The 17,366-nt window shown below is 45.1% G+C and overlaps 1 protein-coding gene across 2 annotated transcripts in view; it reads left to right on the top strand.

Moving 5' to 3' along the window:
* ELOVL2 (ELOVL fatty acid elongase 2) overlaps positions 1-17,366 on the top strand; it is a 208,191-nt gene that overhangs the window by 162,635 nt on the left and 28,190 nt on the right. For both annotated transcript variants that reach the window (XM_073678770.1, XM_073678769.1), the window contains exons 2-3: positions 1,455-1,518; positions 2,748-2,935. In XM_073678770.1, coding sequence (XP_073534871.1) covers positions 2,771-2,935 — 165 coding nt within the window. In that variant the 5' untranslated portion in view covers positions 1,455-1,518; positions 2,748-2,770. The remainder of the gene's footprint in view (positions 1-1,454; positions 1,519-2,747; positions 2,936-17,366) is intronic.

Here is a 17,366-nt window from a genome sequence, read left to right as displayed (position 1 = left end):
AGTTAGAGCATATCTTCAGGTCTTCTATGACTATTTATATTACCTTGGAGATCCCCATAAGATACAGGTGCATCTCACTAAATTAGAATATCATCAAACAGTTAATTTATTTCAGTTCTTCAATACAAAAAGTGAAACTCATATATTATACAGAGTCATTACAGAGTGATCTATTTCAAGTGTTTATTTCTGTTAATGATTGTGGCTTATAGCCAATGAAAACACAAAGGTCATTATCTCAGTAAATTAAAATAATTAACAAAAAACATCTGCAAAGGCTTCTTAAGCATTTAAAAAGGTCCTTTAGTCTGTTTCAGTAGGCGCCACAATCATGGGGAAGTTCCAATTTTCATTTGGAAATCAAGGTCGCAGAATCTGGACGAAGCCTGGAGAGGCACACAATCCAATCTGCTTGAGGTGTAGTGTGAAGTTTCCACAATCAGCGATGGTTTGGGGAGCCATGTCATCTGCTGGTGTAGGTCCACTGTGTTTTATCAAGACCAAAGTCAGCGCAGCCGTCTACCAGGACATTTTAGAGCACTTCATGCTTCCCTCTGCCGACAAGCTTTTTGGAGATGGAAAGTTCATTCTCCATCAGGACTTGGCCCCTGTCCACACTGCCAAAAGTACCAATACCTGGTTTAAAAACAACAGTATCACTGTACTTGATTGGCCAGAAAACTCACCTGACCTTAACCCCATAGAGAATCTATGAGGCATTGTCAAAAGGAAGATGAGAGACCCCAGACCCAACAATGCAGACGAGCTGAAGGCTGCTATCAAATCAACCTGGGCTTCCATAACACCTCAGCAGTGCCACAGGCTGATCACCTCCAGGCCACGCCACATTGATGCAGTAATTGATGTAAAAGGAGCCCCGACCAAGTATTGAGGGCATTTACTGAACATACATTTCAGTAGGCCAACATTTCGGATTTTAAAAACATTTTTCAAGCTGTTGTTATAAAGTATTCTAATTTACTGAGATAATGACTTTTGTGTTTTCATTGGCTGTAAGCCATAATCATCAACATTAACAGAAATAAACACTTGAAATAGATCCCTCTGTTTGTAATGACTCTATATAATATGTGAGTTTCACTTTTTGTATTGAAGAACTGAAATAAATTAACTTTTAGATGATATTTTAATTTAATGAGATGAACCTGTAGTAGTACTAAGTATTCAAATTGCTATGGCAATTATCAATTTTAATATAATGATAATTATCTGTTTACCCTAAAAAAAGAGTTTTCTATTCAATATGAAAATTCCACAATTAATTTACTAACTAATCTTAGACATTTGTTTTCCTTTCATTTATATAAGTTTCTTTTACCATTTTGTTTAAAAATTAATATTGGCGTTTTTATTACGTTTTGAATATTTTCGTCTAGAAAACGTAAGATGATATATACACAAATAGAATAAATATTTTAATGGTTTTCTTGTAGGATCACATACAGACACTAGACCGAGAAGTAAATGCTTTTGTGGATTATTTGTTTGGTCCAAGAGGTAAGTAAATTGAATAGAACTTCACGTTTAAAGAAATGTGGAAATTATTGAAAAAATGCGGCATGTCTATATTTTAAAATATTGTATGTTTTATTATCTAGCTGTATCTTTTTTTTCTGGATGGTAATACTAATTGACGTAAATGTGAAATTTGTGCGGATCCAGTGAGTTTGGAGTCTTACAGACAATGCTGCTTGGGGAAAAATATGCAAATTCTCTCTTCTCCAGAATGAAGTAAAACTGTTTGGTTCTAGCACCGTGCTCTGTACTGATGAGGGGCAATAACCTGAAACAGCTGGCTATAGATGGATTTCTCTTCTGTTTTACAGAGACTCTAACTTGGCTAAGATTGCTAAATATGTGTTAAGGCTCTTATAGCCCTCAACTTACATGGTAGCTACTGCCAATACATGGCACGAGTAAGACAGTTTTTCTTCCTTCTGGAGGATACCTTGTCACAGGAAGACTATTCAAAGCTGGAACACTGTGTTAAGCCTAGTGCTGGTCTGAAGGTGCAGTGCATGGCACACACATCCCCTCTTTAATGCTTTATGAATGCCTTGGCCATGCATCACCTCTTTTAGCTGTAAACCAGTCATAAAGCCATAAATTAATGACAATTTGTCACCAATCAACTGTAAATATACCTGGCTAGTGTAAGTGCAATACATTACAATGCAGATTAAAAAATATATTCCAGATTAATTAGATGAATTAATATTGTCAGTGTGACACCTTTCATGAAGTGACAAACTTCTAGAGATAATAAAATCTATTCACAGGACCCTTGTCCAGCGGCCTTGTCAGTATCCTGTGATCACTGGCATAAGGGCCAGAAATAGTGTTAATCTTCATGTACATACATATAACCGTTTATTCTGGAATGTTACTTGATAGCTCTCCTTTCACTATGAACATATAATTGCATACCCTTATTATTTGGTTGCTTCCATTAGTCGAATGCACAATATATTTTTTTAAAGTCCGTTTGTTTTTTTATTGGAGCAGACCAGTCACTACAATATGACGACCTTACTTAGGTCAGAATATTCAGTTTACAGATGTTTTTAGTATTTCAGCAAGAAAAATACCCCCCCTATCTCTACATTACTTTTTGGTATGAATCACCTTTTAATGATGTTCACAATTGTATTGTGGCTATTGTGGCATCTGGCCTATAATAATCTGTCTGTATATTACCGTTCTCTCCATTTTCTGCCTTTTTTCAGATCCGAGGGTTAGAGGATGGTTCATGCTGGACTCCTGCCTTCCCACCCTTTCTTTGACTATACTCTACATAATTTCTATATGGTTGGGGACCAAATATATGAAGAACAGACCAGCTTTCTCTCTCAGGGGTCACTTAATTGTTTACAATTTTGCAGTCACTTTGCTTTCCATGTACATGTTAGTAGAGGTAAGTGGCTAACATGTCTTTTGTGTGTTTTTATGTCACTTTCTTTATTGGATGAATGAATGTAGTTGGTAGACTTTAAACAGTAAAAGTAAGAATTGAAAATGTGATTGTGCAAATTTTTTACAGCAATTGAATCATAAGAGGTTTCTCTGATGACGTGATCTTCTAGTCACGTGACCTCTGCAGCCAATCGCAAGTTGCAGTGATCCTCTGACTAGACTTCCAGGGTGGCCTGTGCTGGATCCAAAGAGATCCTGATAGGTGAGCATGCCACCATTTTTTTTTATTTTAAAGGGAACCTGTCATGTGAAAAAAAGCTAATAACCTGCAGATATGGGGTTAATCTACAAATTAACAGCATTCTGCCCAGTGCCAACACTTAAAGCTCAGCTACCGGGAGGAGATTAACATTATTCCTTCCGGCAGCCTTTAGCTTTCAGTCATATTATTATTATTCATTTATATAGCGCCATTGATTCCATGGTGCTGTACATAAGGAGGGGTTACATACCAAATACAGATATCACTTACAGTAAACAAACTAACAATGATAGACTGGTACAGAGGGAAGAGGACCCTGCCCTTGCGGGCTTACATTCTACAGGAACGGGGAAGGAGACAGTAGGTTGGGGGGTTGCAGTAGCTCCGGTGGTGGTGAGGAGGCACCGGGGTCATTGCAGGTTGTGAGCATTCTTGAAGAGATGGGTTTTCATTTCATTATTTAAGCTCAGTTTCCATCCGATGTGGACGCGCCCTCAAAGTCACCACAACAGACATCACGTACCTCGTTAATAACTAATAATTTATCTTTTCGGTTTATTTTTGTATCGGCTTTTGTGTGCGGCTTTAACGTTTTCAAGTCGTGCATTAAATGTCGGGTTCGGAAATTATTCAGTCATGGTGGCGCGGCTTCAGTCACCGCTCAGTACATAGTGAGCAGCTGCTGTAACCACGCTCCGGCACTGACGTACTGTAGAGCCGGCTGTCAGTTAGTGCCAGGGCGAATGAAGTTCATTTCCTCCCAGCAGCTGGACTTTCAGTTCTCTGGGCCGCTTCAGAATTTTATTTACCTGTAGCTAAGTCCAATATTTAATAGCGTTTATTCACATGACAGGTTACCTTCAAGATGCATGACTGAAAAAGATTTATGTTATATAACTGACAACCCCCTTAATTTTTAGAAATGACCCCTTTTAAAAAATAATTATAAGTGCATGGTATTACTTACTCTGATTCTGAGTTAGAGCCTGCATTTTATTACAATGATTTATGATTCTGCAGACTTCAGAGCTGAAATAAATCTTCCAGCATCACAGCTGGACATTATACAGTATATATATATATATATATATATATATATATATATATATATATATATATATATATATATATATATATACATACACAAAAAAACAACAGCTTTGTCGCTCTGAGTTCTGTGAAGTGTAGTCTTCACACCAGGTGCTATGTAGTAATATGATGTAAAAAAATTAAGAATAAACTCTAAGCTTCATTCGGACATCCATTTTTGTTCACATAAAAGAAAAATGGAGTGATTTTTCATCAGTGTGCTGGATCAGATTTTAATCAGTGTATGGCCAGGATTTTCATTTTTACCATCGATGTTTCATCAGTAATTTTCAACAACATTTTTTTTTTGCAAAGTTTCTCATATGCATTGCAGTGTTAAATTAGGACAGAGCATGGATTGCATTCTGATGACATCCGTGTGCTGTCAGTCATTTTCACAGACCCATAGACTTTTATGGGTAATTTTCATCTGTGACTCAGATCAAAAACAGACATGTTTCTGTGATTTTTTGCAAACACAGGGTCTACAAAAAACCTCAGCTATGTGAACAGCACCATAGACTTTAATGGGTAGGTGTTTATCCGTGATTCGGTGCGGTGCGACTTGTCCAGGGTCAGTGGTGCCAAGATTAAGCTTCAGTTTTAGAACAAATACATAGATGAAGTAGCGCTACTAGAGAGTATTTTTCAACCATTTTAGCTATTAAAAGGATTCCATGACATCACTTTTTACAAGCATGAATGTACATTCTTTACGCTATTTATACAGTGGTTAAAAATGGATACCAAGGCTGGATTTCCAAAACTGTTGTGAAAAATCAGTACAAGGAGACTTTAAGGGGTATTTCAATATCCCCTATTCAAAGGGGATAACTCATTGACAGCTGGAAATCTGACCACTGGCACCCCCAATCCTGAGACTAGGACTCTGCAGAACCCCAAGGTGTGCATGCTTGACCTCCGCTCTATCCATTGTCAATGAGACTGTTGGAGAAAGTCAAGCACAGCACTTTGCTAATTTCAGCAGTCCCATAGTAAATGAATGGAAAGGGGGTCGGGCATACACTGGGGGGTCTCTGCTCCACTCAAGACGATGCTCTGCAGATTTCCTTTCAGAGGACTGAGATAGCGGGGCTCCAGTCAAAACATAAGGAATAACTTAAAAAAAGGAGTATTCCCAGAATTATGAAAAGAAACCAGCATCCAGCAATAACAAATTCTGTCATGTAGCCTTTTACGGAAATGGTATATTATATTTTAATGAGGCATTCGAGAGACCAGCCATGCTCCAACACTTAGAATTAATAGACATATTAGGCAGCTGGACCTAGGTGGCTCCGAGGGAAGGACTCAAGCTGAAGAGAAAATGTACATATATGTCAGATACTCAAGGTGCCGTTGCAGTGAGAAAAGGACTTTCAGGGAGGGACAACGAGATGGCTGAAGAGGGTATTAGATATTCTAAAAAGTGCATCATATGTTCTTTGTTGTGGAAGACCAGAATAATATTTTTGAGTCTTACATGACCTATAGCCTAACAATATTTTAGCATTTTGTATTGTTCATTTCCTTTCTAAATGCAAAGTCAGTAACTTTCTAAATCATCTTAAAAACCTTTTGTTATCTAATTTGTGCATTTCCTACTGAACACTCTTCCTGGCTGTGTCTGCTCTCTCCGCTCTCCATTTAGTGTTAGAGATACCAGCAGGAGGAGGAATATTGTACACAGGAAATCAGAGTCTGTAGAGAGGAGAAAAAGCATTCACATCTTCAGGGAGGGCAGATCACAAAGACTGCATTGTATCAGCGTATACCCATCTGGAAAAGTTTTCCCCCTCCCATATACTAATGTGCCACAAACAGGAAGTTGATATCACCAACCATTCCCATTTAAATTAGGTGTATTCATATAAATGGCCCACCCTATATAGGTAGGGAGAAAAGCATACACATGTTAAAGGAGTTGAGAGGAGAAATCACACAGGCTGTGCATTAGTGTAGAAAGGAGAGAATCCATGGCACACTCTGCAGCTATAGAAGGGGAAAATCACCCATTCCTCAATATTAGTATCTGCTAGCATAAGGCGGAGGCCGTCCCTCATGGTCTGTAGAAGGGTCCAAAGACCCGTTGAAGCGCCGGAAGGCAGCGAAACGGCCGTTGTCCCTTTTTTCCTCTCCCCCGCATACCCTTCGGGGTCTCAGTCCAATGCTGCACGCTGAAATGCTTCGCACAGAAAAATAAAGGAACGTTTTAAAGAAGACTGGGTGAGTGCTGCCTTTCCTTCTATTCTTGCTTGAGGCTTAGCATTGTCATGCATCAGAAGGAACCCAGGGCCCCACTGCACCTGCATATGGTTTCACAATGGGTCTGAGGATCTCATCTCGGTACCTAATGGCAGTCAGGCTACCTCTGGCGAGCACATGGAGGGCTGTGCAGCCCGCCAAAGAAATGCCTCCCCACACCATTACTGACCCACTGCCAAAGTGGTCATGCTGGAGGATGTTGCAGGCAGCAGAACGTTCTCCACATCGTCTCCAGACTCTGTCACATGTGCTCAGTGTGAACCTGCTCTCATCCGTGAAGAGCACAGGACCCCAATGTCGAATCTGCCAATCTTGGTGTTCTCTGGCAAATGCCAATCGCCCTGCATGGTGTTGGACTGTAAGCACGACACCCACTTGTGGACGTCGGACCCTCATTCCACCCTCATGTTTAAGACAGTTTGAGCAGACACATGGATGTTAGTGGCCTGCCTCTGCTCCTTGCACAAAGGAGGTGGTAGCGGTCCTGCTGCTGGGTTGTTGCCCTCCTACGCTCCCCTCCACGTCTCCTGGTGTACTGGCCTGTCTCCTTGCATCTGCTCCATGCTCTGGACACTGACAGACACAGCTACCCTTCTTGCCACAGCTTGCATTGATGTGCCATCCTGGATGAGCTGAACTACCTGAGCAACTTCTGTGGGTTGTACTGTAGACACCGCCTCATGTTACTGTACCTCTAGGGGTGAGAGCAATGACAAAATGCAAAAGTGACCAAAACAACAGCCAAAAAGGATGAGAACAGAGGCATGGTCTATGTTCACCACCCGCAGAACCACTGCTTTATAGGGGTTGTCTTGCTAATTGCCTATCATTTCTACAGGTTGTCTGTTCTTTTTGCACAACAGCAGGAGAAATTGATTCAAAATGAGTGTTGCTTCATAACTGAACAGGCTGATTTCATAGAAGTTTTATTAACTTGGAGGTACATTGCGTTATTTAAGTGTTCCCTATATATTTTTTTTGAGTTGTATATATTGCAACTCTGAAAATTGGTACCCATATCCTTTAAGGTTTGGCCCACCATCTTTGTCTTGTCGTCCAGGCTTAATGTGTGAACTCCTCTCTTAGAATCACTTTTTTCATATGAGGTACTTTGGGCTACAGAAACCAAACAACACATTGGAGGGACATACAGTACAGACCAAAAGTTTGGACACACCTTCTCATTTAAAGATTTTTCTGTATTTTCTTGACTTTGAAAATTGTACATTCACACTGAAGGCATCAAAACTATGAATTAACACATGTGGAATTATATACTTAACAAAAAAGTGTGAAACAATTGAAAATATGTCTCATATTCTAGGTTCTTCAAAGTAGCCACCAGCCTGGAGGTGTGTTTGGGGTCATTGTCCTGTTGAAAAATAAATGATGGTCCAACTAAACGCAAACCGGATGGAATAGCATGCCGCTGCAAGATGCTGTGGTAGCCATGCTGGTTCAGTATGCCTTCAATTTTGAATAAATCCCCAACAGTGTCACCAACAAAGCACCCCCACACCTCCTCCTCCATGCTTCACGGTGGGAACCAGGCATGTAGAGTCCATCCGTTCACCTTTTCTGCGTCGCACAAAGACACGGTGGTTGGAACCAAAGATCTCAAATTTGGACTCATCAGACCAAAGCACAGATTTCCACTGGTCTAATGTCCATTCCTTGTGTTCTTTAGCCCAAACAAGTCTCTTCTGCTTGTTGCCTGTCCTTAGCAGTGGTTTCCTAGCAGCTATTTTACCATGAAGGCCTGCTGCACAAAGTCTCCTCTTAACAGTTGTTGTAGAGATGGGTCTGCTGCTAGAACTCTGTGTGGCATTGACCTGATCTTTAAGCTGAGCTGCTGTTAACCTGCGATTTCTGAGACTGGTGACTCGGATAAACTTATCCTCAGAAGCAGAGGTGACTCTGGGTCTTCCTTTCCTGGGGCGGTCCTCATGTGAGCCAGTTTCTTTGTAGCGCTTGATGGTTTTTGCAACTGCACTTGGGGACACTTTCAAAGTTTTCCCAATTTTTCGCACTGACTGACCTTCATTTCTTAAAGTAATGATGGCCACTAGTTTTTCTTTACTTAGCTGCTTTTTTCTTGCCATAATACAAATTCTAACAGTCTATTCAGTAGGACTATCAGCTGTGTATCTGTGACACCCCAGGGGTCTGGTTGCCACAGTGATAGAGATATTACGTCTGAGAGCAGGTGGGAGGTCTCTTGGTCAGGGATCCTATGCATGCCACACCTCCTGCCCAGTCCTGGGAGGGGAAGAACTTCCCCTATATAAACCTAGGGCTGAGGCAGGGTTAGTGAGTAGAGAAGAAGTAGAGACAGAGAAAAGAAGCAAATATAGGAACAGAACATCAGGAGCTCTGTGGGAGCAGTGTTACAAGGAGTCAGGGGCTGGCAGCTGCAGAGCTCGCCCTGACTGAGAAGATTTCTTACCGGACCCGGAGTCCGAGGCTGTGGGGACTAACTCCTACCCAGCAGCAGAATCCGTCAGGCAGGGGATTCCAGGTCCTCTGGCCAAGAAACCCGAAGGCACGGTCACACGCATGGGACCAGCACCGCCGTCGTGGAGCGGAAGCTACTAGAAGGCCCCGAGTCACCGGCCATACGGGTGAGCACCACACGGTACACTGAGGGACGTGGGCTACTTATACCCGCCTCTAGCAAGGTAGCCAGAAGAGTACAGTTAGTTGGGGAGGCCTACAACTCCGCCTGGCCAGGGGAGATCCCATCTGCTCAAGGACTGACCAGGCCCCAATCGCTAGCCAGTACTCCGGGAGGGTCTATCTTTGTCACCAGTAAAGACCCTGAACTACACCGTACCGTCTCTGAGTGGTTCCTGCTACCCCCATCATCCACGTCGGCTGCCCTGAGGCCATACCCCTCCCGTTGGGGGTTATACTATCACGCTGCACAATCCTACCACCGGCCTCAGCGGTCTGCCCTGCAGCAGCAGCTCCTTAGCTGTACTCAACGGGTGGCGTAGTCGTCCAACATCTACCGCTGATACATCGCCGCTCAGTTTGACTCCCTGGGCACGGACCGGGTCACCGCCACGAGACTACAACCCTCAACAGATCCGGCTCCGGGTAAGCTCCCGCGTGCGCAACGCAGCGCGACACAGGCCCAGGGGCGCGTCATATCCACCTGACTTCTGCACAACACAACTGATGGTCCCAACCCCATTTATAAGGCAAGAAATCCCACTTATTAAACCTGACAGGGCACACATGTGAAGTGAAAACCATTTCCAGTGACTACTTCTTGAAGCTCATCAAGAGAATGCCAAGAGTGTGCAAACCAGTCATCAAAGCAAAAGGTGGCTACTCTGAAGAACCTAGAATATAAGACATATTTTCAGTTGTTTCACACATTTTTGTTAAGTATATAATTCCACATGTGTTAATTCATAGTTTTGATGCCTTCAGTGTGAATGTGCAATTTTCATAGTCATGAAAATACAGAAAAATCTTTAAATGAGAAGGTGTGTCTTTTGGTCTGTACTATATGGTCACTTTGTGATTAAAAGCCCTACATTTACACCTTACTTGATATGGTATGACAAGTGTTTATGTGTATTATTTTTTTAAGATGTGGACCCCCACTATATGATCTGCATGAAAAGCATAAAATAACAGTATTAATAGATAATGTACATCTTTAAAGACTTGTAAGATACTTTTTCGTCACAGGTCGTGTCCTGGTTGTTTATAGCGGGCTCAGGAGCTGAGCCTGCTCTGTATTGGGCAGACGCTAGCTGTGTTACACAGACAGTATCTGTCTAACTGCAGTGACTGCAAGTTTAAACATGTAAATGCAGCTGTCAATCACTGACGCAATCGCAATGGCGATGTGTGGAGCTGATGGCAGCCAGGGGGCCTGCTGAGAGCCTCAAAATCTGGTCCTCCTATGAAGCCCAGCCTGAGGGGGACCTTAGTTACACTATATCCTGCAATATAGTAGTATTGTGCCATTAAATTCTGTTAAGTTCAAGTGATCTAAAGGGATTTAAAAATTAAAGTATAAATAAAATGTAAAAAATGAACATATTTGTTATTGTCGTGTCCATAACAGATCTATCCAAATTTCAATATACACAATTATTTAAACAATTGTCATTTTTCAATCACTGCACTCCCACTCAGAATTTTTTTTCAACTACTCAATTATAAATAAACCTTATTTGGTATCACTGTAATCGTACTGACCTGGAGAATCATATTGCCAGGCCATTTTTAACTCACACTTAATGCCATAAAAACAAAACTAAAATTATAATAGTAGAATTACTTTTTTTCGTCATATCACCCCACTTAGAATTTTTTTCACATTTTTCAGTACATTGGAAAAATGATTGATGTCATTCGAAATGGACAGCCGTCTGAGCTCTTGTTTTTTTGAGTATACGTTGACGTAAAAATAAAAAAAAAGTTATGGCTTTTTAAAGAAGTGCAGGGAAAAAAACGAAAGTGTTAAAGCAAAAAATTGCCAGATTTTGCAAGGGTTAATTTGCATCCTGAAGCTGTTAATGATATGAAGCCATATAAGTTGCATGAATTTAGCATCGGACACTGTAGCTTTGGATTCATACGGTAATTTATGTGTGCTAGAGTTGTGCTGGGAGGAATTTTCCAAAGCTCTTACTGTGTCTTTGTGACAAACACAAAATGAACAGAAATGGGACAAAATATGTTTTATTTCTGTCTCGTGTACAAGACTTTTCATTTACACTGTTGGAATATTTTTTTCACAAGGACCTGACCTCTGGGTCTGTTCTAATTCAATATTCTTTTGTTCAGATAACACATAGAGCATATTGTACTTGGATTTGTAACCAAGATAGGAAATAAAGGCAAGTGAAAAGAGAAGCATGTAATAATCCCATTTAGCACAAAGACTCCCTTAAAAGTGTCCACTCAATAAAAACCATTTCATAACTAATTTGAGGAAAATGTTACCAAGGGCTGTGTGTGCTACATAAGGAAAGAGGAGCAGGGATCGCTCTGATTCTGTGTACAGTGTATGGGAGACATCAAAGCAGCTAGTATCCACCCACTAGGTCTGAGACAACTGAAATGTAGAGATACAGCCTGGAGAGAGGAAAACTGGTAAGAAGGCAGGATACACATCATCAAATGATCAGACAGTGTTATTCCTCATTTACACACACATAACAATATTCTGCTATTCTACATAGTAGACAGGGTCAGGTCACAGAGGCGTAGTCACAGAAGAGCATACTTCACAACTTTTTAAAGACAGGGAGAGGAGGGACATGTATTGAGCATGTAGTCTTTTCACCCACTACGATACCCATTTTATAGGATGATGTCCTCTAAAATGCCACCCACACACAGTAGAATACCCAACTGTCAATTCCTGCACACAATTTGCCCCTACAGTACCCCCCCCCCCCACATACACAGTATGATGATGACGCGCCCCTGGGCCTGTGTCGCGCTGCGGTGCGCACGCGGGCGCTTACCCGGAGCCGGATCCGTGGAGGGTTGTAATCTCGTGGCGGTGACCCGGTCCGTGCCCAGGGAGTCAAACTAGACGGCAGTCTATTAGTAGTAAATAGTTGATGACTACGCCACCTGTTGAGTGCAGCCAGGAAGCTGCTGCTGCAGGGCAGACCGCTGAGGCCGGTGGTAGGATTGTGCAGCGTGATAGTATAACCCCCAACGGGAGGGGTATGGCCTCAGGGCAGCCGACGTGGATGATGGGGGTAGCAGGAACCACTCAGAGACGGTACGGTGTAGTTCAGGGTCTTTACTGGTAACAACGACAGACCCTCCCGGAGTACTTGCTAGCAAACGGGGCCTGGTCAGTCTTTGAGCAGATGGGATCTCCCCTGGCCAGGCGTAGTTGTAGGCCTCCCAAACTGACTGTACTCTTCTGGCTACCTTGCTAGAAGCTGATGTAAGTAGCCCACGTCCCTGAGTGTACCGTGTGGTGCTCACCCGTATGGCCGGTGACTCGGGGCCTTCTAATGGCTTCCGCTCCACGATGGCGGTGCTGGTCCCACGCGTGTGACCGTGCCTTCGGGCTTCTGGGCCAGAGGACCTGAAATCCCCTGCCCGACGGATTCTGCTGCTGGGTAGGAGTTAGTCCCCACAGCCTCGGACTCCGGGTCCGGTAAAGAATCTTCTTAGTCAGGGCGAGCTCTGTAGCTGCCAGCCCCTGACTCCTTGTAACTCTGCTGTTTCCTATGCTGCTTCTCTTCTCCACTCTCCTTGTCTGACTCACCCTGCCTCAGCCCCGGGTTTATACAGGGGAAGTTCTTCCCCTCCCAAGACTGGGCAGGAGGTGTGGCATGCACAGGATCCCTGACCAAAGGACCTCCCACCTGCTCTCAGACATAATATCTCTATCACTGTGGCAACCAGACCCCTGGGGTGTCACATTCCCCCCTAGTGAAATTTAGTACTCCGGGACTAAACACATTTAGAAAAACATAACAAAGTATAACAATAACAATACTATAAGAAAAACACATAAGATGGTTACGGCGTGTCCGCAACCGGATGCAGTCTTTGAAGAAAAGCAAAGGTGTCCATTTCACCAACACAGGGAGACGTAACCAGGTAGGGGTCTGTCCTACCCCGAGTCCTTAACAGTCTCTAGTCCATCCTGGGTTACGCTCCAACTATATACAAGGATTCCCGGTAAATCCACCAAGGTTTCCTAAAAATAACTAGAAACACAAAATTATACACAAGCAACAAGACACAGAAAAACATAAATAAAACAATTTATACACTTTAAATTCTCCAGCGTGCGGGTAACTGGCCTCTAGTGGCCCGAGTGGACCTACGGAGCTGACTGTCTGGCCCTGAACTACAGGGTGTAGGAGCTGTCAAGGGTAAACTGGGCAGCTGTCTACCGGCTCTTTGTCTCACTAGGGGTACGGCAGGCTCACTATAAGCAGAGGGTTGATTCTCCTGTTCTGCTTGTGTGGAGTCTTCTGCCTCCTGGACCGGCTGTTCTTCCAGCTCTACCCGTTGCTCCGTAGGTTCTTGGGATGATGGTTGGAGGAAGGTGAGTACGGGTACCACAACTGCACCATTGACTTGAGTCCAAGACTGAGGAAAGTCCCCGAGCACGGTACTAACCATATCTTCCCTTTCTTCCACGGGTCGATGGTCTTCTTGTTCCTCTTCAGGGTTCCTCAGTTGTTCGGGACACTTCTTCAGGTGGTCCCGGGATACAATGGCTGTGGTTTCCCCTCCGTCTTTACTGATGGTACAGACCTTCGGGTTCTCGTGGCTTGAGGGCAGTACGGTGTACGGGTCCTTCTCCCACTGGTCGTCCAACTTGTGGAGCCGTCTCTTCCTCTTCAAGACCTGCTCTCCGGGTACCAGGGGAACAGCGGGAGCATACTGGTTGTAAGTTTTCTCTTGTCTTTCCCTAGCCTGACAGAGACTTCGCTCCACGCTCTCCTGTACTCTCCGGTACTGCTGCTGCCTCTCTGTGTCCCAGTCTGTTTCTGGTGAAGTGTCCTCGGGGGTCAGGACTCCCATTTCCAGGTCAACAGGTAACTTACCAGGTCTTGCCCTCATTAGGTAAGCCGGGGTACAGTTGGTGGAACCTACCGGGATGTGGTTGTATAGGTCCACCAGATCGGGCAACTTTTCAGGCCACAGACTGCGTTCTTCCAGGGGCAACGTTTTTAGAAGATCCATTACCACCTGGTTCATTTTTTCACAAAGTCCATTAGTCTGCGGATGGTAGGGTGTCGTCCTTATCTTCCGGCAGCCATACAGATTGCAGAATTCCTGAAAGACCTCCGCTTCAAAGGCAGGTCCCTGGTCCGTCAGCACTTGGTCCGGGTACCCGTGTGGACGGCAGAAGTGCTGCTGGAAGGCTCTAGCTGCTGTTTGAGCCGTTAAGTCCTTGACGGGGACGACAACCAAGAACCGGGAGTAATGATCCACGATGGTTAACGCGTAGACGTAGCCACTTCTGCTTGGGGTCAGTTTTACATGATCCAAGGCTACCAGTTCCAACGGTTGCCGGGTGACGATGGACTGCAGGGGAGTCTTCTGGCTGGCTCGGTCCTTCCTTCTCAGGTTGCACGGGCCACAATCTCTGCACCACTTCTCGATGGTTCCCCTCATGCCTACCCAGTGGAACCGCTCGCGCAGCAGGAACTCCAGCTTTTTCCACCCAAAGTGTCCAGCTCCGTCGTGGTATGCCTCCATCACCATGGCTGCGTCTCTTCGTGGCACCACTACTTGCCAGAGTAATTCATGCGTCCGGGAGTTAACCATTCTGCGGCACAACTTCCCTTTGTAAAGGAACAGTCGACTCTTCTCTGCCCATAGTTGTTTGGCTTCCTCCGGAGCGTCTGGTTCAAGGCGAGCCTCCGGCCGAGTCAGCATCTCCTTCACCAGTCGGACGGCAGGGTCGCTGTCTTGCGTTTCCGCCCAGTTGTAGTGGGGTAAGGGGTTCAACGTAGCAGCCTGCTTACTCCTTACCCGGTGGGAATACTGAATAGTCCCATGACGGTGGAACGCAGGGAGTTCAACTTCTTCCAGTCCCTCCGGATCTTCTCCTCCGTCCGGCAGGTTGGGCATCCTGGACAGGGCGTCCGCGTTGGTATTGGAGCGTCCTGCCCGGTATTTAATTGTGAACTCGTAGTTGGACAGACGGGCCATCCACCTCTGCTCCAGGGCACCGAGTCTTGCCGTGTCCAGGTGTGTCAGCGGGTTGTTATCCGTGTACACGGTGAACCGGGAAGAAGCGAGGTAATGCTTAAAGCGCTCAGTGATTGCCCATACTACGGCCAGGAACTCTAACTTAAATGAGCTGTAATTCTCGGGGTTCCTTTCGGTGGGTCGCAGTTTTCGGCTGGCGTAGGCGATTACTCGTTCCTTCCCCTGCTGGATCTGGGACAGTACGGCTCCTAGCCCGATGTTACTGGCGTCGGTGTAGAGGATAAAGGGCTGACTATAATCCGGGTACGCCAGGATTTCGTCCCCCGTGAGGGCCATCTTCAGCTGGCGGAAGGACTCTTCTTCCAGCTCTTCCCATTTGAAGGGCGGCTTCTGGTTCTTGGCCTTCCGGGACTGGCCTATCAGGAGGTCCTGCATAGGTGCTGCCTTTTTGGTGAAACCGGGAATAAACCTTCGGTAGTAGCCTACCAACCCGAGGAACTGCCGCACTTCTTTTACGCTGGAGGGGCTTGGCCATCCCTTAATTGCGGTGATCTTATCGGGGTCGGGAGCCACTCCGTCAGCGCTCACCACGTGTCCCAGGTACTGCACCTTTGGTTTCAGGAGGTGACACTTGGAGGGTTTCACCTTTAGGCCGTAACTCGCCAGAGCCTCGAACACTTCCGCCAGGTGTTTCAGGTGGTCCTCATACGTCTTGGAATATACGATGACATCGTCCAGGTACAACAGGACCGTCTCGAAGTTTCTGTGGCCCAGACAACACTCCATTAGGCGTTGGAAGGTTCCTGGTGCGTTGCAGAGTCCGAACGGCATGCAGGTGAACTCGCTAAGTCCCATCGGGGTGGTGAATGCGGTCTTCTCCCGGTCCGCCTCTGCTACAGGAACCTGCCAGTACCCGCTAGTGAGATCCAAGGTAGAGAAGAAGTTAGCAGATCTTAAAGCAGCCAATGACTCCTCTATCCTTGGTAAGGGGTACGCATCCTTGTGTGTGATACGGTTGATTTTCCGGTAATCTACACACATCCTCATGGTGTTGTCTTTCTTTTTGACTAAAACTAATGGGGCTGCCCAGGGGCTACAACTATCCCGGATTACCCCAGCCTCCTTCATATCTCTAAGCATCCCCTTGGCGTGTTGGTAATGTGCAGGGGGTACGGGTCGATACCTCTCTTTTATGGGAGGATGATCTCCCGTGGGGATGCGATGTTCTACCCCCTTGACTCGCCCGAAGTCTAACGGGTGTTTACTAAACACTCTCTCATACTCTTGAACCACCCGATAGACTCCTTGTTTCTGATGTGAGGGAGTGGAGTCAGTACCCAAATGTAGTTGCTGACACCAGTCCTCCATGTCTTTCTTAGAGCCGTTACCTTCCTCCGGGTGAGATGGAGGCAAGGGTTCCACAGATTGTATAGAACTTTGATTAGTGGTATATAATTTGGCTAGCGTGGCATACCGGGGCAGGTACACTTCCCTCTCCCCGATATTTATTATGCGAATGGGCACCCTCCCATGGCGTACATTGACCACCCCCCGTGCTGTCAAAATGGTGGGCCTACTGTCTGAGTAAACTGGTTCTACCATTGCCTGGTAATCTCTACCTCTCAGACCAATAGCTGCCCGGCACCAAATCATCATTTCACTTTTTGGGGGCATGGCAATAGGAAAAGGGTCACACATTCTTACGCTACCAATCGCACCGCCGGAGAGTTCCACTTGTTGCCGTTGCATCAGTGCCCGGATCTCTTTCTGGAGCACCCGCTGCTCGCCGGAGCTGGCATTCTTGGCAACCTGCTGTAAAAGGAAAATCACCTCTGCAAGACAATTTTCAATTACATTAGTTCCTAGAGTTATTTTTGGGTGACTCATGTTTATCGATATCTACAATGATCAGTCCCTGTGCGGCCAGTTCGACTCTACCAATTTTGATGGTCACCTCTTTAAATCCGATCTGTGGCACGGGCTGACCATTGCTGGCGATGATACTCAAGTCGTCGTCGGGGTAGCGGGTAATATCCGAGTCATTCCAGTACTGCTTGAAGAGCACGTACGGGATGGTGGTGACCTGTGACCCGGTGTCCAGTAGGGCACTCATGGGAATGCCATCCAGTACCACAGGCAAGACTGG

This window comes from Phyllobates terribilis, unplaced genomic scaffold (genome assembly GCF_046119375.1).
Source record: "Phyllobates terribilis strain yellow unplaced genomic scaffold, ASM4611937v1 Scaffold_4__5_contigs__length_816908805, whole genome shotgun sequence".
NCBI classification, from domain to species: domain Eukaryota; kingdom Metazoa; phylum Chordata; class Amphibia; order Anura; family Dendrobatidae; genus Phyllobates; species Phyllobates terribilis.
Note: the sequence above shows the minus strand (reverse complement) of the source record. Positions and strands in the feature narration are given on the sequence as shown.